Genomic DNA, 22161 nt, shown 5'->3' with positions numbered 1-22161 from the left:
TGTCCCCAGCCATTGAATGAATAAAGCCATTTAACCTCTAAGAAACCAATATTCCCAGTTTCACTACTCATGTTTAGTATCACACAACCTGAAACACACGCACAGCTCCAAGCCTCCGTCTGGTGGAGGGGGCCAGCCGGAGCCACCACAGTGCTGCCTCGTGGCCAACAGAGCGTCCAGCCACATGACACGAAATACCACACGGAGAACGAACAACTATCCACTGAATGAGGTGGCTGAGGGGCGACTGGTGACAAACGTGACAATACCAGGCCCGATGAAGCCCTTAATCCACGTAAGTCTCCTTCCTCTGGGGCGTGAAACATGGAGCAGAAACCCCGAGACACCGGGGAGTCTGGATCTGGCGAGTCCTCCTACTGGTTTCAAGGAAGGCATCCTCAAAACGAGCCGAAGGACCACATATAGATCAGGATTCTTTTATCTTAAGTTAAACTGTAGGCTCTGGTTCAGGAAGAAAGAGACCCAAGAATAAACGGGGGGAGGTGTAGTTGGTAATCGTGCGTGTGTGTGTGTGTGTGTGTGTGTGAAGGGGTGCAGACGTTTACTGAGAACTTCTTGAGATAAGAAGAAAAACACAGAAGAAGAAGATCTCTCGGTGAGAAGCCGCTTCCTTGGCCCTCAAGTGACGGACTCGCGTTGTTCTCCCAGATGGGTGACTAGAGGTTGTCGGGGTATGTATGCCTGAGGGGAGCTCGGTCTCCTCCTCCGTGTTCTTCCTTGGTTTCCACCCTAACTCTTTAGGGAAGGTCAGACAACCTTCTTTGAAATTAGAAACGCTTCCACGATTTCTGATTTTGTTATTCCATTTCAACCCTGAAAGAACCCCAGCACAGCAACTGTATACTTTCTCAAGGTCAGCCACCTTTTTCCACACTTCTTACCCTAGAGAATATGATCATCATATGGAACTCTAAACTGGAAAAACATTTGTTAAAACAAAACCTCACTGATTCAAAAAGCAGAATTCTTGAGTAACAAAAAATCATCCAATATTGTGATCAAAATCCCTATAAATTGCTGGACATAAAAATACCTCAATTTTAAATAAGCAAAGATATATGAATTTAACAGAAACAGAATTTAGTCAACCATAAAGCAAATGCTATTATAAGGAAACAAAACTACAAACTGGAAGGAAACTTTCAATCTAGTGTCTCAATAGAACTTTTCCTTTTACTTAACCTAAAAGATATAATGTGATCTTTACCATACTTCTGGAAACTAAACACAAGGAACATTATTAAGCTTAAAATAAAGACAAATAGGCTAAAATACATAGAAAACCCAAGGCCTTGCTAAACCAAGTGGAGAAATAAAATCTTGGTGCAGGATTTCTTCTACTGAACCGAACTTTCTTCCACACCCTACAACTTCATCCTTAAGAAGAAATCTCCTTAGACCCACCGTCCACTAATGAAGTTTTTCAGAATTCTAAGTACCCACATTTTGGCTGGTACTATTCTCTTTCTCCCATGAGTAGGGCTAGAAAGCATCCATTCTACCAAGGACATGCCCTGCACCACACACTGATAATCCACAGACCAGCTGGTGTCCTGAATCTCCCTATTCTTAGCCTTTAGTTGCAACCTGTTGGTTGACATTTGCATTCACCACTTTCATCATTTGCTCACCTCGTATTGCCATTTTAGACTATCAGGGAAGAGAATCTGAGGTGTGGGATGGCTTGTCCTGAGAAATGGACACTAGCAAGATGCAAAATCAGCCTTCCCGCCATTGGCTCTCCACCATTAGTATTTTGAGCCAACCAAACTGGATTAAGACCAGCCTATAAACTCGAGGTGTACAGTGCAACCACGTGCCATATTGAAAGTGGATGAAGGGCCCCCTACGCTGACGGCTGAATGCAACCTGTGAACGACAAGGTAACCTCGGGCAAGTCATCTCTCCTCTTTGGGCTTCAATTCACCAAGGAGTTTTGAAGTCACCATTCCAGCCTCTTGAACTCCTCTACCAAAGGAGAATTTATACATTTGTGTTTTGGGTTATGATTCACCAAATAATCTGAGGGAACAACAAATGAATGTGTTTCATTATCTTTTTTTAAAATTTTTTAAAGATTTACTTATTTATTTATGATAAACATAGAGAGAGAGAGAGAGAGAGAGAGAGGCAGAGACACAGGCAGAGGGAGAAGCAGGCTCCATGCCGGGAGCCCGACGTGGGACTCGATCCTGGGACTCCAGGATCACACCCTGGGCCAAAGGCAGGCGCTAAACCACTGAGCCACCCAGGGATCCCCCAATGAATGTGGTTTAACTCTTTATGTTCAAGAAATACAAATTTATCACCTTAGGTCCCATATAATGTTTTTAAGGTAATTTCCAGACATGGGTTCCGCCCCCTACCTTCATTCCTCTAGCACCACCTAACTGCCGGAGCCCACAGAGTCCTCAGGGGACAGTCTTCGGAAAGCTACCTAACGAGAAGGTAATGCCCGCAGTCAAACCCAGCGCATGACCTGCCCGTCAATGAACAGCAAGCTGAAGGAAACAGCGAGTTGCTTCCTAAGTTGTCATGAAGAAAAAGTTTGTGACAAGTCGGAAAGGGCTGTCCGTCATTTTAACATCAGCAATACTTGCCTTTCCTGGATTTTCTGGATGGAAACACATTCTCAATCATGGTATTTTTTAAGCCATATTTAAACTTAAAAGCACCAGTATAACTTTCATCATAAATATCAACGGTGGAGGTCCAGAACTTAACTCAACAGTATGGCCCCTGGCCAGGCACCAGCAGCCCAGTGCTGCAAAAAAGCACACTGAGTCTACTGTTTAGATTGTTGATGATGCCCTGCTCAGTCCTCTGCGTCTCATCCCATTCCAGTCTCCCAAATAAAACTCACAAAACAGAGCTCTGAGTCTCTGGGTCTTGGCTCTGTTCTTGTTTACTTTAACGAAGTGTTCTGACTTGTGCTCCTTATTACTATATCCCCAGTGCATGTTCCGAAGATCAAAATTCACACTTCCCTAGAATAAACTCCACCTCAAAAATTTTTTGACTAATGTTCCAAGTCTGCAAAATAAGTTGTATTCCCTATTTAATGACTGATTCATGCTTATACTGTGAAACATTTAAAAAATCGTTTCCTGATGGCATCACTGGCAATCACTGTTTTTTCTCAGGAGCATTAATGCACAGCATTTTTCTTCTAATGGAAAACACTTCTTGTAGGGAGCTTGAGGTATCTTCAGAGCAAAGGAAAAATGGTCTGTGTCACTAATTCTGCTCGACTCCATTTTCCTCCGTGAGCCACAAAGAGGTCGTGAGCCTCTGGCATGAAAATGAACCTAGATTTGGTGTCTGAGACCAATGATCTCAACTACTGTTATGATTCCATTGCGATCCCTCATGTACCAATACTGCTCCTGCTCCCTGCCCTGGAGGGAGTGTGTGTGCACATGTGGTGTGCTTGCAGAAATTTGTAACCTATAAAAGCAAACTTTTATAATTTTTCAAATTGTGACTGTTGTAGCCGGACTTTTTTTTCTTATCGGAGATTAATACATTTGGAATCGAATGTGAGTTAAATAGGTAACACTGACAAGAAAGCAGTTGAAGCAATCAATACAATGAAGATGAGATTATATTAACAGAAGACATGATACACCAAGCCTGTTATCTGATCTTGGATTTGCTCCCACTCTCTTTTTTCCCCATTAGGTACCAATGTTAAGGACTCATGACCTTAACGTTTAGCAAGCCCTATGGGAGGGTGGGGCAAGTGCTTCCACCTTCCCCCTCTTATTTAGGATGCATTTCAAAGTGTTTCTCTAAACAAGATACCAATAAGTGTTAAAGAGAAAAGAATACAAGTAAGTTGATGCAACTCTGGGTAAATCAAGTCTATTAAAAGATTCCTGAGAATGTTACAGGCTCCCCTGCATTATAAATCTCTGAGAGGGGAAAATGGTAAGTGGCATCCCCCAAACTCGGGGAGAGTTCTCTCACAGTGTGCTTGGCAGTGCTGTGTTCCATGTAACATACTTTGGGAAACGGTATACTAGAGAAAGATAAATATATTATAGATTAAGGAAGAGACGGTGAATGACCAAGATGCCAGAATAAGTCAGGGCAGGAAGTTGAAAATAAGTGAGGTTTTCCAAATTCAGAAACTCTTAACCCTGTATATAATGCCCTATGGTGGACCCAGGCAATAATCATCAGTGGCCACTAGAGTTATCAGGATGGGGAACCTTATAATGCATGGACCAAGGTGACAGCATCTGAACTCATGGGGCAATTATAATATCATAAAAAGGCAAACAGACATGGTAAGCCTATAAGACGCAAGAGGAAATGTACAGTATGTATAATGTAGGAGATACGCAACACCATGTTTTTCATGTCAGAGAAGTATCTAGTCAAATATCAAATACCTATTCCCAACTATCCAGTTTACAGGAAATACAGAAGTAGAATAATATGTTAAACAACACTATAGAAAAGCAATCAGCAAAATTCAGAATGTAGGACGTTTAAACACCCCCCCTCCCCCGCCCAGGGAGGAAAAATGTCATTTCAAAATATAAACAACTTAGTCTTTTCAAAAAAATTATGATTTTTTTAAAAGGGAGAAACTTTAGATTAAAAGAGACTTAAGAGATCTACAAACCAAATGCAACATATGAAATTATTTGGATCCCGATTCAAACAATCCAAAGGGGGAAAAAAAACTGAAGAGAAATTCAAGTGTGGAGAGTATGATTTTAAGTAAAAAATGTTACATTTTTTTTAGGTGTAATGATATTATGGTGATGTTTAAAGAAAAAAACAACATTCCTTGTCTTTTAAAGAAAGATACTAAAGCATTTTGAGATGAAATCATAGGATATCTTAGATTTGCTTTAGGATAACCCAATGTGAGAGGGAGAAAAGAGCACCAATGAACCAAGATTGGCTTGTCTCAGTTTTGGTCATCATTAAAGCTGAGAGTTCATTAAATCATTCTATTTTTGTATACATTTGAAATGTTCCATGATACATTTTTAAAAGTCCGTAGCCTTACATATATTTGGCCTATAAAATTATAAAGGGCTCTCTGTTATTCCAACATTGTAGCTTCTATACATCTGATAGAATTGGAATACTCTGGCAATAAATTAGAGTCTTCCTCTGGACGCAGAGTATGTTTAGATCAATTTTAATGCGACTGTATGACAAGTCGTTGGCAAATGTGTGTGTACAGGTTTATATCTATTTAGAAAGATTCATAGTTCATATGAATCTAATCCATAAAATAGATGAGGTTCATTTGGGTTTATAGCTACCCATAAAAAATGATACAGATTCAAGTGTGGCCCGTTGCTTTTGCCTAGAAAATCTTACATCTCCTAAGTGAACTGTAATTCAGAAAAGATCTTTTATACCCTGGGTGTATTTGTTGGTGGTAATGAATTGGTAAGTAGCTCATGGAATTTAGATTCCTCTCCTTTAGCCTTTTGAGTTTGCCTAGAACTAAAATGTGATATTTAAGAAATAGAAAATATTTAGTCAAATAATTTCAAAGTAAATTTCAGTTTTTAATAATATATATTGTCAAAGGAATTAGTGAATATGATTCAAAAATTTTATCTACTCAGGATGCCTGGGTGGCTCAGCACTTGAGCATCTGCCTTCGGCCCAGGTTGTGACCCGGGGGTCCTGGGATCTAGTTCCCCATCGGGCTCCCTGCATGGAGCCTGCTTCTCCCTCTGCCTGTGTCTCTTCCTCTTTCTGTGTCTCTCATGAATAAACAAACAAACAAATAAATAAATCGTTTTTTAAAATTAGAGATATGCTAGGTGAATTAAAAAAAAAATTAAGAGCATCTGGGTGCCTCACTTGGTTGAACCTCTGACTCATGGTTTCAATTCAGGTCATGATCTCAGGGTAGTGGGATCAAACCCCGAGCTGAACTCTGTGCTCAGCTGGGCATCTCCCTGAAGATTCTCTTCCTCTGCCCCTTCCCCTACTCACTCTTGCTCTCAAATAAAATAAATACTAAGAAAAAAAAAAAAAAAAGAATCAACAGACTAGTAGGAGATTAAGGACAAGAAAATCTCCCAGAAACTTATTTGTAATGGAAATCGAAAAAGCAGGAAAGTCAGAGGATCCAAGAGATCCAATATATAACCAGAAACAGGTCCAATAAGATAATAGAAAGCAGAAACAGATTTTTTTTTAAAGGGAAATTTCCCAGTATCGAAGGAAATATCTCTAGATTGAAAGATCCTAATGAATAATCAGTAAAAATGGCTTTCACGAAAGACCACACTAAGGCATATACTACAATTCATCCAGGAAGGGATAAAGAGAGAATTCTAAAGGCTCCCAAAATTGAGAACAGGTCACAGAAGTTTAGAAATAAGAATGGCACCCGACGTCTTGAGAGCAATCCGAGAAGAAGAATCAAATCCTTCAAAATTCTGTAGGAGAATAACTTTTGATCTAGAATTCTAAGCCTAGATATCTTACAAAAACCAAGTATGAATGTGGCAAAGATAAATTGAATGAAAAAGACATTTCAAATTAGTTAATTGGGAAAAATGTGCTTTCATGACCTCTTTGCTTAGGAAAGTTTGGGGATCCGCTCCACCAATTAAAGGAATAGATCACAGAAGATAAAGGGACTGAAGACAAAGGATCCGTCACAGGAGGGATAGGAAGGGTGACACTTGCATAGCTGGCCTGGGAACGGGGACCTACGAGAAACAGGAGGCCAGAGGACCCTGGAAGGGAAATTTCAAGGAAGGAAAATGAAGCTGATAGATACTGGACATGTCGCGTGTGTGCAAACTACTATTGGTCAATAACTGAGCGGCGTCGGAGCTTTGAAGGAAGACATAGTGGAAGGAAGGAAAAATGTAAGCAAATGAAAATGGCAGATGGTTAAAGATTCAGTAAGATAGAAGAGAATAGTCAAAACCAGTGTTATTTTAAGTAGCTTCTGCACATCAGGTTGATTTTTTTCCATCTTGAAAGAGCTCAGCTCTCACAAATGTCCTTTTCCAATCCTAAAGGATCCACATACGACTGTAAATGATTTCTCTGAAAACTATTTCTCAAAGTACAAAACATACTGAACCCATTTGGAAAGAATGAATGTGTCTCCATGAATAAGACTGAATGCTTGAAATTCCAAAATCTGCTGTTAGGAAAAACACCTTTATAAATAGTCAACTCACCAAAGAGATAACCTAAAAAGCAAATAAATGCAATGATACTAAATCTCACTAGTAATTAGAAAAGTACAAATTGAAAGCATATGAGTTACCATTTCATACCCATGATATTGGCAAAATTTAAGAGACTAACAATACTGAGTTTTGGGAAAGTTCGGGGAAAACTGGAACTCTCATATATTGCTACTGAGAATTATGTAACTTTAGAGAGAAAACAGGAATACCCAGCAAAACCAAAGACATCTCTACCACTATTAGGTGTTATCATGTGAATAAATTCTCATTCATTTGCACAAGGCGAATGCATAAAAGGATGTTTACTGAGAATCATTTGCAGGGGGAAAACATTGGAAATACCCTAACTGCTCATTAGTGGGGGAATGAACATGCTGGTGTTTATTCCTATATTGGAATAGCATACAGCAGTTTAAAATGAACTATTTGAGCTATGTGTATGAATATGCTCATTTAGTGAAAAAACTGGCTGCAGAAAGGCATACACATTATGTATTTACACAGAATATATATAAAAACAAAAAATATGTATTATTTATGCATACAGGCAGTGATAGCATAAAAACATACTATAGAAATGATGTGCACCAGGGGCACCCGGGTGGCTCAGTGGTTGAGCATCTACCTTTGGCCCAGGGTGTGACCCTGGGGTCCTGGGATTGAGTCCTGCATCGGGCTCCCTGCATGGAGCCTGCTTCTCCCTCTGCCTGGGTCTCTGCCTCTCTCTGTGTGTCTCATGAATAATAAAATCTTAAAAAAAAAAAAAAGAAATGGTATGCACCAATTATAAGATATTGGTTAACTCTAAAAAGGAAAAAAAAGAAAAATGAGAGGGACGTTATATCTAACATTCTAAAAAAAAAAGGCAAAGATATCTGAGGCAAATATGGCAACGAGTTAACATTTGTTAAATGCACAATACACTTTTTCTATACGTTTCTGTTTGAAATTTTTCATGATTAAAACTTGTATAACAAAAAATGCATCAAAATACACAGCAACCAATTACAATATGTGGTTTTTATTCGGATTCTGAGTCAAAAAAAAAACAGACTAGAAAAAGTACACACACACACGAAACAATTTTGAACTTAAATACTGACTAGATATTGATATTATGGAATTCTTGCTAATTTCTCCCTTGGTGTGATAATAGTTTTAAAAGGAAGGCCTTATCTCTTAGAGAATTATACTGAGATATTCTAGATCAATAAATGTTCTCATACAAGTTCTAAGTACTGCTGCAAAATAAACCGGTGTGGTGGCGGTGAAGCTTCTAGAGGAAATGTGACTGGCCGTTCAGTTCCTCAGTTTCTCAAGTTGGAGAACGGTCACTAAGTGGTTGTCATACTCCTGCTTAATTATGTACATGTTTGAAATCGTCCACAATACAAACAGACCCAAAAAAGAAAAAGAAAAAGTCAAGATCAATTTTTTAATCAAAGTGAAGCTATTCAGATCCTGGAGTCCTTGTTAAGAAAAAGGAACAATTTTTTTAAGGCGTGGTGAATCAAATGGCAGGTAGGTCTCCAGCTCAGGGACACATCACCACGTTCACAGCACTGAGGTCCCCTGACAGACAGAGACACCTCGGATTCCCGAGAACCGTGCTCATTAGGCTGATTTCTGGAAACTGTCTGCTTCATGAGCCTATTCACACCCAAAGAGTCATGCCTCTCATTTTGTGCGGGAAGAAGTGAATTCATTTTTCTGCTAGGTGAATAATGCAGGAACTCAACTTAGGAATTTTAATGCCATCAGCGAAGAGGGAGAGTTTGAATTTTAATGCCCCACTTACTTCTTACTGATGCAGGAGAGGGAAATCTGTTAGAGTTCTTAAGCATACAAGATCCAATGCCTTTGATCAAACAGAAGAAGGTAAGCAATTAAATACATCCAAGCTAGTTCTAACTACATCTTAATGATCATATAATTGGACTTCAAAAAATTGGTATCCAATTCTTTAAAGGTTGACAAATGAGTTTTTTTTTTCTTGATCAACTACAAAATTACATGATGTCAAATGACTTACATGCCTTTTCTGTTCTGAGAAATTGGTATTTACAGTTTTCATAGCAACATAAAGTTTTTTTCTTTTTTAGAAATGAGAAACATTATTTTTGTAATTCTATTTGTTTGAAATGACGTTTGCCAAGAAACCAAACTCCAAAATATATTTTCCAACTGCAGCTTTGAGTTTATGCCACTCAAAGATGATTATAATTTTAAAAGTACAACATAATATATAGAAAAAAGTGTTTTGTTCAGTGCAGATTTTCACACCCTTGGCATTCTTTTCACATTTGTTTGTTATCAGAGTCAAGATAACTATAGTACATTTCTGGAAATTAAACTTAAATATTTTTAGAAATTGTACAGTTAGAGAGGAAGGCAGTTTGCGGAACAGAGACAAAAATAAGGATATTACCAAAACAGCAATCAAAAGAAAACATACATACAACAGGATTAACTGCTCTATTCCTTGGAGCCATCCTTTCCCTCTAAAGGAGATTATTTTTAAATTGTCTTACGGATACTAATGTCACGTGAAGCTACTCTAGCTGTTATATTTGCGCTCGTTGACATGTGACCTGTGACCAACACCGGAGCCTAAAGAAAGCTAATTTCCTTCGTTATCCAGCAGGTGACACGAATGCCCCCAAGGTTGCACTACACCCTCCTCCTCCTGGACAGAACTCTCTTCTCCAAACAACTCTTCTCAACAAGGAGCCACAGCTTTGCCACATAATCTAAGTGCTCTTTAGTGGAATCAGCCACCAAGAACAAGGATCATGGAGAGGAGCCTCGGCTCTTCCCTTGGTGACCAGCAGCCCTCGTTCCTGACGGACGTCGGGGGGCCACTGAGCACGCCGTCCCACAGTCAACCACCAGAGCTGGAAGGTGCCGGTGCAGAGAACTGTTATAAAGGCAAGACCCCCCGCTCAATGGCTCATGAGTACCGGCCACAGGTGAGCCCACTTCACAGATGCTCCAGAGAGCGAGCTTCCCTGCGCGGCGGCCAGGACAGCTTCAGACAGGACACACCTTCCCCGAGCCTGGAGGGGTGGCAAGGATGTCGACAGAGGTGGCCTCGCGGGGAGGTACTCAGGTGGAATTTGCAACCCTTGCAAAGGGGAGAAGATGCTAGATGCGTAAGAAAGGAGAGTTGTCACGTTTGGCTGAACTAGGAGTTTGTGCAAGTGAGTCCGGGCAGGGTTGGGGAGTGTGCTGAAAAAGTAGCCTCTGGAGGGTCTGGAAGGGAAACGTGAAGAGTTCTTGAGGAGCACGCCTGGCAACTACGGTGATGAGTTGAATGGTGGCCCATCAGTCTACACCCTTGGCTTTACACACCCCCTGCCCATCCCACCACCCTGCAACCAGAAGTAGCTCCCAGAGCAGAGGGCAGGGGAACTGTATTCCCATTTGCCCACCTGGACTGGAGCACGTTGAAGTCAATCGAGTTTCCATTCCTTTGATGGACATTCATTTTTTTTTTTGTCAATTAGTAGAGACGGTGTCAGAATGAAAACTGGTTTGAGGGGCGCCTGGGGGGCCCAGCTGGTTCAGCTCAGGTCGTGATCTTAAGAGTCCCAGGATCGAGCCCCACATGGGGCTCCCTGCTGGGGGGCGTCTGCTTCTCCTCCTCTTGCCTCTGCCCCTCCCTGCCATTCATGTCCTCTCTCTGTCTCTCATATAAATAAATTAAATTTTTTTTTTAAAGAATGGAAACTGTTTTGAGCTTCTTATCCATTTGTTCTTCACTAAACAGGCACTCAGTGCTTCGTGTGTGCTCTGCACTGGGCTGGACAGGAGGCGAAGTAAGGTGAACAGGACCTAGACTCAGCACCCAGGAAGCGTATAGGCAGTAGTTTTTGAAATACACTTTCACTTTGAAAACTCTGTTTCTTCAAAGCTAAACAAGTACCTATTCTAGAAATAATTCTACTCCTAGGTATTTATACAAGAGGAATGAAAACATAATTTACACACACACACACACACACACACACACACACACACACACCTTGTAGAGGAATGTTCACAGCTGCTTTATTCACAGTAGCCCCAAATGAGAAATAAGCCAGGTGTCCATCAGCAGAAGAATGGGTCACTGGTAAATTCATCTGCAAGATTACTCGGTAATAAAAGGAGACCAATTACAGATTCATGCAATGCCATGGATGCATCTCAAAAACATGCTGAGTGAAAAACAACTGAATACAAGAAGGTACACGTGTCTGATTTCATTCCGTTCTAGAATATGCAAATTAACGTATGGTGATGGAAAGCAGAAAAGCAGTTGCTTCTGGGGGTGGGGATTGGTTAGAAAGGGGTAGAAGGGAGCTTTCTGGAGTGATGGAAATATTCTGTGCCTTGATATACATTTTACCAAACAGACTGAATAGAATTAATATCTGAGCACTTCGGTGTCTGGGAATTATAACCCCAGCAAAATAAACTACATAAAGCATCCAAGAGTCTAAAGGGAAAACCGGTGCAAAATATAGCAGAAAGCAACGAAAGGGTATACTGGACACAGGATTACACAAGAGAGAGTCCTAACCCAGACAAAGAGGCTCTGGAAAGGCATCCAGAAGTAAGCGACCCTGGAGCTAGGTCTTGAAAGATGAGTAAGAGTTAACCAGTTTGGAAGAAAATGGTAGAAGAGAAGATATTCCTGCCAGAGAAAGTAAATGTACAGAAGTGGGGTTGGGAGGGTGGCTGGACCACGGGGTGAGAAAGGATGGAGAAGGAGAGGCAGCTAAGAGGCTAAAAGGCCAGACCTGGCCTCCAGGCCCAAACTCATCACCTCCTGTGCTTCTTCAGGGAGAACCCCCTTGGAGCACGTGGTGCCTTTGAAAAGGCCCAAGGAAGTGAGCCCAGAAAATCGCTAAGACTGGACACAAACCCTTATCCACAGGCCCAAGTGCTGACCTGGGGGCTAAACAAAACTCTTAAATTCATGTTGGATTTGGTTTTCAAAAGACAACCACCCATGTGGTAAATCATGTGGGGATGTGTCATCTGGATTTCAACCACTCCCAAGGGAGAAAACTGTATTTGACGGGTGTGCTGCAGGCAATGGATTTATTTCAACATCCACTTACATCAGTGTTTGTTCTACTCTATTTAAAGGAAGAGTAGGCCTGCAAGATGCTGGGCTGGGGAGGAGGATGCTGTGCTTAGACACCAAGATTTGGGAAGCACCACTTTTGGATACACAAGAGCACAATAAAAGTTTTGAAAAAGCTGGGTAGTTGCAAAACCAGCATTTCCCCGATATTGTTATTATGAGAACGGTCTATCCTGTAACACCGAGTGACAGCCAGTAGAGCTGTGGAACGTACTTCGAGATGGGCCTTCTTGGGTAGAACCCAAATGAGCTGTAAGTCAAGCCACCAGAGCAACCACTTGGAAGTAGTCCAGGGGCTCAAGTCTTCACACGTACTTCCTAGCGATATAAAACTTTCCTCATGCAAGGTGAACAAGTGGAACTCTGTTGAGTGCCGCTGGAGTTCCAGCTATTTTGTGTCTTGTCTTACAGAAACCTCTTACCACCTCCAAAGCAGATACTACCAGAAGTCCAATATGTAAGGAAACAAACACAGCAAGTCAACTTAAATAATACTGGCTTAAAATTTCGTAGGTAATAAATGGCAGAGCTGGAATATGAACCGAGGCATGATTTCCAACCCTTCTATCTTCAACACCACGCCAGTCAACCATCTCCACTGTACAAATATTAATCAAGGCCATTCCTTTGTGCGTTCATGTGTGTAGTCATGCATTCAGATCCCTCACTTAAAAATGACGTGCTGATAAATTCATGTAAAGTTCATTACGCTGGAAAAGACAATTTTTAGTCTATTTTGGCTAAAACTTGGTTTAAGAGATGGGAGAAGGTGGATCCCTTATCTTCTTCTGACTTTTGAATAACAGGAGGATACCTTACCCTCCACTTTTATCTTAGGCACATAGCTGGTCTTGGTCATTCTGGCCAAAAATGGTATTGCCATGCAGGTTTCCACCCTAGTAGCTTTTCTGGGTCAGTACGGATTCAGTCATTGAATCAAGCCCCTCATGAAACATATTTTCTGTAATTTTCCTGAACTATAGAGTCTTCAAGTGGGCCAATGGACTCTCTAAAAAAACAAAAACAAATTCTGAAAATAATCATCTCTAAACAAAACAAAACAAAACCAAACCTAAAAATCATCACCAATAACCATCACCTTATAAACTTGTAGAAGTACTCTAAGTTTAAGAGAAGATGTATTTTACCTTTAAGCCCCCCCCCCTTTATTTATAAAAATAAGGATTTCATTGTGTCCCTATGTGAGTCAGTGGGTATCTATCTTAAGTAGTAGGTAACAGGTTGACTCTGACAAACATATCTGCAATATCTATGTATCCACATATCTGCATCTTTTATCTGACAAGCATAAAGTATTTTAATTTACTAGCAGCACCATTTGCAAAAATCCTTCCATACTCTTATCCCGAGGAATGACAACTTCTTGGGTAGGGTGATGTTCATGAGATTTCCCCCAATACTTCCTTTGCTCTGAGTCTCACAGACTGCAGTTTCGGGCTTTCTCCTTCCAGTTCATTAAGGCGCCTCTTGAGCGGAGGAAGCTCACAGAAGGTGAATTTAGGATCTGGTCTTTCACAATACTTTACTCTCAGGCTAGTTGATCAGCATTCAATAACAACAACAAAAAATTCGTTTTCATGTGTGTAGATAGTTCAAGGGAATGCCCTAAAAGACAGGGAATAGCGCTGCCCCGACCTCTGTCACTGTTGTTGCATTCTGAAAAGGGGATGTGACTCCAGTCTGTGGTCCCCAAGGGGCATCAGTGTGCAACTGCACTTTCTCAACACAGGAGCCTAAATGCAAAATATGGCCTCATTACCACATGCCGACTAACAGACTAACACATTTTGGCCAAAATGTTTCTTACATTTTCTGCATCTGATCTATGTGCCAGTGAAGAGGAGTTTGCATATGCAAAACTCTGTGAGCGTATTTTAGAGCTCAGGCTTAACAGAAGCGTCAAGCATCTAAAAATACAGGATGAGCTCTACTTGTGTATAATCTATTATGCCAATCTGGATAATTTAACAAATAATCAAAAATAGTACAGCTTTGGGAGGAATAAATTTGTCAAGAGTCAGAAGTTTAACCTACTCATGGGAAGTAACAGAGCTCTGAAAACTTCAGTTTCTTAAAAGAGGGTTCAATTTTAATCAGCTGGGATATACATTAAGCTTCCATATTCTTGTTAGAAGAACATCCTCAAAACATAACCATATGGAAGCAAGTAAAAACAACACAATATACATACATCCAAGAGTTTAGGCTTACATAATCTTAAGAATGTTTAATAGTTCCATATTTACTATGCTAAAATAAGAAGAAGAAAAAAAAAAAACCCAGCAGAGCTAAACAGTTAACTGCAAGGGCACATCTGAAATGACAAGAATATAAGCTTAAGATCTTCACTTACAGATTCCAAAAGTTTCTGGCAGTCAAGTATGTGAAGTCTCTGACTTGTAATATCACACCCTCCCATCTTCTACCATCTGCCTCTAGCAAATGTCAGTGTATTCCCAGGATGGAAACATGCTTCCTTTCTGAATCATTCCTACCAAGACTTGAAAAATACGGCCTACTGCAGTTGAGCATTAGTGCCTTGAATTCAGGATAAAAACCGAAACCAGAGCCTCCTCCTTCAGTAATTCAGAAGAATCAAGACTTCCCTCGTCCAAATGACTAGTGTCTACACTGAAGGAGGCGAACGCTTAGGGACTCCTATACTGACAGCCCACTGAAGAGCCAAGCCGTCTTTGAGGAATGGGAACTAGAGAACTCACAAGCAACAAGAAAACACTGAAGCTTCCAAGGCCGTGTTGGAAAACAGAGCATTAAAATCACCTCCCCACTTGGGGTTTTTCACGAAGACGTCTTTCAGTGTGCAATTTCTGTTTTCTGTTGCTGGTGGGTTTATGAGACTCTCCAAGTGCAATACCCTTATTGCAGCGTTACGACATTCTGTATGATTAATTGATTGCAAATCACCACATAGGGTGCCAAGATCACTGGTAGGAAGCAGGTCATTAAATAAAATTAAAACTCGGCCAGTGTTTTGCTTGTAAACGTTACTTCCAAAGCCTTACAGCACCATTCCTTACAAAATGGCCTCAATTCACCAGAGAAGCAGAGTGTCCTATATTTTTGGCCGATGATCCAAATATTCTATATTTAATCCAAACATCCAGTATGTTATGTTTTAGGAAGAAAAAGCTGTAGTGTAATGAAATTTGCACAAAGAGAGCTATGGAAAAGAGTCACCATGAAAATAATTAAATTTTGCACAGCCTTACTGTGAAATTGTTCTGTGAAAGGCCCAGAGTCCTATCCTGCATAACTGGAAACTTCATAAGATTACATTTTTCCTTAGGTAAATCTTCAAACCAAGCATTAACGTTTCAAATTAAATTGAATTAATATGTCACCCAGAAAGAGGATGGAGATCCTGGCTCCTTACCCAAGGAAGCTCAACAGTGATTTATCATGGCACATTAACATCTGCACAGATCAAAACTTGGGCCCCGGTTTTTTTTTATTATCTGGCTCAAATCTGTGCAAAAAAAACAGGACAAGACTTCTCCCCCTAAGCCAGCTGAGTCTGGGAATCGACCAGCAGAGAATATATAGGTGCCCTTCAGTTACTCTGGAGTAAAGCAAAGGGATATATTTCTTAAGACACCATCGCACTTAATTTAAGATTGCTATTATCAATATGTGATCTTTCAGGCAATATTTTAAGTCTGACAAGTTAGAAGGTCAGGCCAGGGAAACTAGTTCACATTCTAGGAGCATATTTAACTAAACAAATAGTGTTTGTTTTGCCCAGGGAAATACACTAGACTGTTAAATACGATGTAGCCAAAGAAAAAGGGTTTAAGAAATTATTTCATTGATGTTGAGCTAACTGCCCACGTTTAATTTACTGGTGTTCGAGCTGCTGTATGGTTAAAAAAGAAATACCTCAAAAAAAAAAAAAAAAAAAAAAAAAAAAAGAAATACCTCAGTGAACAGATAGGTTGACTGAGTTATTGATAAAACAATCAAATGCTAAATTGTTTATGTGCCATCTTCCTAAAATGATAGCAACGGATTTATTTCCACTTATTTAGAATAAACTAAAGCATTTTATGAACACGTCGTAACTTCTTAAGTTTTCACTGGCTATACAAGGCTACATGGGGCTATATACACAATGTACTCAATGGAAAATTAACTCACACAGAGGTGCTCTCCAGAGCTGTACAAAGAGGATCTACAGCAGTCTGTTAAATAGGACTGTACATCAGTAAACAAATTTATTTCGACATTTAATAAGGAAGAAAAGTTGGTTAAAGTTTGCTGCCTAGAATCCAGTAAGGGATTAAAGGCAAACAATCTTACAGTTACTCTGACATTTTAAGAATGCTGTGTAGCATACGCCCATCTAATGTGATCTGGCACTCAGTGGGCCAGCTGGCCAGCCTTGTCTAGCCTGCCTGCATTGACCACCATCACACCCCATACAACTCTGTCGTTTCTCCACCTCTTCCTATGCCTCAGTGGAGTCAAGCTGCGGGGCTCAAACTCACAGGCGCTGTCATCTCTGCTAAAGAGTATGGACCTTGACTCCTTCACTCACGTCATAAATATTTATCGAATGTTCATTATACGCCAAACAGTGCGCTTGGTGCTTCTGACAGAGCGATCCACAAAGACGACGCATGTAGGTCCCCGCCTCCGCGAAGCCTACTCCGTATTGGGGCACACAGACACTACACAAATTACTACACATGTAATTAATTCAAATTATGGTAGGTGCTAATAAGACGTACTTCCTGGTAATTCTGAACCTTGATGTGTATCAGTTTATCCAGGACTAATGAGAACTGATCGACTCGGTAACCAAACTCAGAAGGAGACTGAGGTCATAAACCAGAGCATAATTTTTAATTTTTAAAGTAAGGAATGATTCAAATTGAAATACCGATGGCCATTCTCAACATTTTCTTTCTAGCTGAAAAACCTGCTCAGGGGACTCGAGGATGACGGCAAGATCTCCTGGGGATGTACGGACGTAACGCAACCATCTACATAATGCAACCAACAGCGGTTGGAAGTTCTGCAGATTCGGAAGCTCTCTATCCCAAGCTGAGATGGTCAAGTCTGGTCGCCAAAACATTTCTGACGAATGGCTCTGGAAACATAGCTGACTGATGTAAATTCTTCCTGTATGGAGAGGAACAGAGGGAGCTAAACGCTGTGCCGCTGAGACTACCTCCCAGGTCGTGGTGACACAACCACCAACATCTCCTCTCAGACCAATACAGAAAGATAGTCACCCTTTATATTATAATAGATTTTCACTTTGAATTTTTTTTAAAAAATCCCCAATTTAGTTTTTTTTTTTTTTTTTTTTTTTAACTCCCCCCAGATCTCTATCTTATTGGCTTTAGAGACATTTAGGAGACACATCTTTATCAGTACACCACTCCTGAATCACAACCAGGATCAGTTACTTCCAGAAGGTAGGAAGGAAGCAGACATTCCCTGGATCCCAAGACATGCCAGACATTTTTCCCCCTTTGAACTCTGTTAACACTTCTTTCCAATTTGTACAGATGGGGAATTAAGGCTTAGGAATCATGCAGCCATAGGAGCCAGAGTTAGTATTTGGACGAAGGTTCTCGAACATCAGGGCCAGCACTCCAGGGAGGCAGTGTAGGGACAGGTGACAGGCTAGCTGCTTTGGAATCACCTAAGGATCATGTAGATACACAGATTTGCAGGCCCCAGCCATGTCCTGCCAAATGAGAATCTCTGAACACAGGAGTTCATACCCTTATTGCATTTTTCCAGAAGCCCTGAGGCATGGCCAGCTAGAGTACCCATGGCACCTTAATTCCCTCTAGCCTCAGGGTTACAGGGTAGCCTTCCATGACACAATCACAAGAGTCTGGATCTGGCGTTGGGGGTGGGGGAGGATCTCTCCAAGTTCTAAGCCAGTGGCTTTAAAAATTCCATCCATTCGGGCAGCCCTGGTGGCTCAGCAGTTTAGCGCTGACTTGGGCCCAGGGCGTGATCCTGGGGTCCCGGGATCGGGCTGTGCATCGGGCTCCCTGCATAGGGCCTGCTTCTCCCTCTGCCTGGGTCTCTGCCTCTCTCTCTGTGTCTCTCATGAATAAAAATAATAAAATCTTTTTTTAAAAAACTCCATCCATTCAACTCTATTTTTCTAAATTCATCTTTTTTCCAGGGACTCCACCAAAAGTAAAAGAGAAAAAGTTGCCTTATTTGAGAAACCCAGTGACAGTGACTGCCATGTCACAGGACCGCTGTAAAGAAGAAACAAGACCTTGAAATCAAATGTGTTTTTAAATGGCGAGAAGTACTATCTACTATTTCATGATTAATTCAACCAAATGTGAATTGGGATAAAATTTCCGAACCAGGAGGAATATAACTTTCTCAACTTAAGTGGATAACAAAACAAAGCAAATGCCCCCTACCACCAAATTGCTTGTTTTTTTTTTTTTTTAATAAACTTTTACTGTAACACAAACACAGCCAATCTCACTCTTCACACTTTGTCCCTGGCTGCTTTTGAGGTATAATGGCAGAGCTGACCATATGCGACAAAGACCTGATGGCCCGGAAAGATGAAAACATTCACTCTGTGGTCCTTTAGGAAAAAGTCTGCCACCCACTGAGCCTGATGGTGGTGTTTCTCTTAGGTAGACATAAGTTAACAGTCCTCAGTGGAACACTTCATATTTTAAGCAAGCCTTGCAGAATGGAACCTCCCTTGCCGGACGGACATGGAGGTGAGAAAGGAGTCCCAGATTCTGATCTGTGGAAGGGAAGATGCTTCCCTCCCCAGTTTTGGATCGTTGTCCCATGAGTCAATGCGACTGCTAGGAATACCCCTTATCGTTCAGGTATGTTCGGTACATAAATGGTTATGAACTTCCCTTTCAAACCCAGCCTTAATCACTCCAAGAATAAAGCCACACTGTACTAGAAAGGTCAAATGGGTAGTCCATAGACCACATATGTGTATGTACATTTATGCATATATTTACGTGAATATATATTTTGTTTTGTTTTGAGCTAAGGATGACTCAAGGCCAGCCCTAACCTCTGGAATCATTCATACCGAATGGACTCTCACTTCAGCAGCTTGTTGAGACCAAATTGGAACCCAGGGTGGGAACGAACAGGCAACCACATGGCTGGCTGGCTGCCTCTGAATCCACCCACCTGCTGGTTTTACTCTCTTGCTGTGTACTGGGCTCTATGTGCTAAGGCGGGATGGCCCTGGCCCAGTTGGCTCACACAGTCAACCTGCCCCCAGAGAACTATGCAATCAGGAAGTTGGCAGTCAGCACCGGGGGCTCACCAGGCCCTACAAGCAAATGGCATGTTTCCCTTTCCTGGTACAAAATCTACAAAAGGCGAAAGTCAATCATCTACATTTGTCAGTGAGAAAGATTAAAATTAAGCCTCTGAGCCCAATTCTTTCTAGTCTTGCCGTGACGTGGATTACCGAGAGCAAGTAGTACTATGATTTCTTTAAAAATGTTCCCAAAGTGATAGTCAAAATTCCATAGGAAAAAGAGTTGCCCAGTTACTTCCCAATAGATATATCTGGACAGCAAGTTGATGTCATAGTGAATGTTCTCAACCTTTCAGTATTTAGTTCATTTAAGCAACTCAAAATAAGGCATCTAATATCCCTCCCATTTGGAGAGAGCTCAAAATTATCAAGGCTCCTCAATTAGGGCCTAGATTTGGAAGTAAGACCTAACGAATCTACAGACTCAGTCTGTTCCACCCCACTCTCTGTGTGTTGACACACAGGATTGATAACATATCAATAAGCAGATACAGATTATTTATCACTATTCTAAAAGTTCAGCTCACTTCCCTAACCAAGCAAGAAAGACTTGCAATGTAGTTAAATTACAGTTCAAGTTTGGCACATTAAAAAAATTTAAAGCTTTCATGATTTTATCCTGTGTTAAGGGCTAAACTTTGTCCCCTGCCAAATGCATATATTCGACTCCTAATCCCCATTACCTCAAAATGTGTTTGGAGATAGAGCCTTCAAAGAGGTGACGAAGTGAGGTCATTAGGGTGGACCCTAGCCCAACATGAATGGTGTCCTTACAAGAAGAGGGTGTTAGGGGGACACCTGGGTGGCTTAGCGTGGAGCATCTGCCTTTGGCTCAGGGCGTGACTCCAGGGTCCTGGGATGGAGTCCCCCACCGGGCTCCCCGCAGGGAGCCTGCTTCTCCCTCTGCCTGGGTCTCTGCCTCTGTCTCTCATGAATAAATAAATAAATCTTAGGAAAAAAAAAAAAAGAAGAGGGTATTAGGACACGGATGGGGGAAGCCGATGCAAAGACAGGGAGAAGACCACCATCTACAAACCAAGGGGAGAGGCCCTCAGCAAAACCAACCCTGCCAACACCTTTATCTCAAGACTTGCAGCTTCTAGAACTGTGAGGAAATAAACTTCTGTTGTTAAATCCTCCCAGTCTGTGGTCCTTTATTATGGCAGCCCCAGGAAACTAATACATCCCTGTTTTCAAATACACTTTGTCCTTGATGTTTATGGTATCCAAAGCCAGTTTCACTTTTGTGAGAAATTGCCTGAAGGTCCTTGGCAAAGCTTCCTTCTACACAGATTACACAAATAAGGTCCCCATTCCTGAATTATGGAATATTTTTAAGACATTAGAAATCACCATATAGTCACTGCTTAAAAACTGTTACTTAAATACTAACTATACTGTGCCTTTTTATTTGGAAATTTTCTATTTTCTTTCCATATGTAAAAAACATGTCAATGAAATTTTAGCACAGCTGTCTGTATTTAAAAAAAAAAAAACTGCCAAGATGAAATATTCTGAATACAATGCCTTGAATTTGGACAATATTTTGATGGGCACCAAATCCTAATATGTACTAAAGGGAAACACTCAACACTCTTTTGGAATCCAAACTTAATAAAATTATTCTCCTGCCAATAGCTACATGACTAACACATAAAATTTGGCTCTTGATTTAAATTTTATCATATGCATGGCAAAACCATAATGCTTTAACTACTTTGAAGAGGAACTTTTTAGGCAACCTTCGAATATTGAGGTACAGATAAAAAAAAATGTAACTGAAAAGGGAGACTAAGAAGATTTCAGACTCATTTCCATACCATAAAGTGTCTTGTCTGGTGTTTAAAGGAAAGGTCATATACAGACTAGTGAACTGTACAAATAGTTCCAGAATTCTAAAGCTAAGAGGGCGAGAAAAAAATCACAAAAATAAAGTATTTGTTTTGCTTTTAAGAAGAGTAATAAAGCTGAGCATTTCATGGGTCCAGTTACTTTGCAATTGTCCTACAGGGACTATACTGTTCAAAGAAATTCAAATTTTCTGTAGTCTTGTGGTCTTAGAGTCCATACCCCTCAGAGAAGTACAGATTAAGTTCTCAAAATCAACCCTCTCTTCCACCGGAAATAAAATCAAACACCAGTTGGGATTTAATGTGCAAACACCCAAGATCTGTGTTCAATGAAGCAACTTCTGAAAGTGAAGAGTAGAATTCTTTAAAGTGCTACCTTGGGATCCCTGGGTGGCTCAGCGGTTTAGCGCCTGTTTTCGGCCCAGGGCATGATCCTGGAGTCCCAGGATCGAGTCCTGCGTCGGGCTCCCTGCGTGGAGCCTGCATCTCCCTCTGCCTGGATCTCTGCCTCTCTCTCTCTCATGAATAAACAAATAAAATCTTAAAAAAAAGAGCTTCCTTATCTTGTTAAAAAAATATAAAAAATATAAAGTGCTACCTTAAAAAATATCTACAAGTGACACGGGGTGA

The 22161-nt window shown here is 40.8% G+C and overlaps 1 protein-coding gene across 19 annotated transcripts in view; it reads right to left on the bottom strand.

Moving 5' to 3' along the window:
• The window catches only part of ARHGEF28 (Rho guanine nucleotide exchange factor 28), a 288373-nt gene that overhangs the window by 2697 nt on the left and 263515 nt on the right, over positions 1-22161 (bottom strand). For 16 of the 19 annotated variants that reach the window (XM_072826797.1, XM_072826809.1, XM_072826804.1 and 13 more), the window contains one exon: positions 17214-17514. The exons of the other annotated variants lie outside the window; for them this stretch is intronic. In XM_072826797.1, coding sequence (XP_072682898.1) covers positions 17285-17514 — 230 coding nt within the window. In that variant the 3' untranslated portion in view covers positions 17214-17284. Of the gene's footprint in view, positions 1-17213; positions 17515-22161 lie in introns of those variants that run through there. 19 annotated transcript variants of the gene reach the window in all.

This window comes from Canis lupus, chromosome 5 (assembly GCF_048164855.1).
Source record: "Canis lupus baileyi chromosome 5, mCanLup2.hap1, whole genome shotgun sequence".
Taxonomy (NCBI): domain Eukaryota; kingdom Metazoa; phylum Chordata; class Mammalia; order Carnivora; family Canidae; genus Canis; species Canis lupus.
Note: the sequence above shows the minus strand (reverse complement) of the source record. Positions and strands in the feature narration are given on the sequence as shown.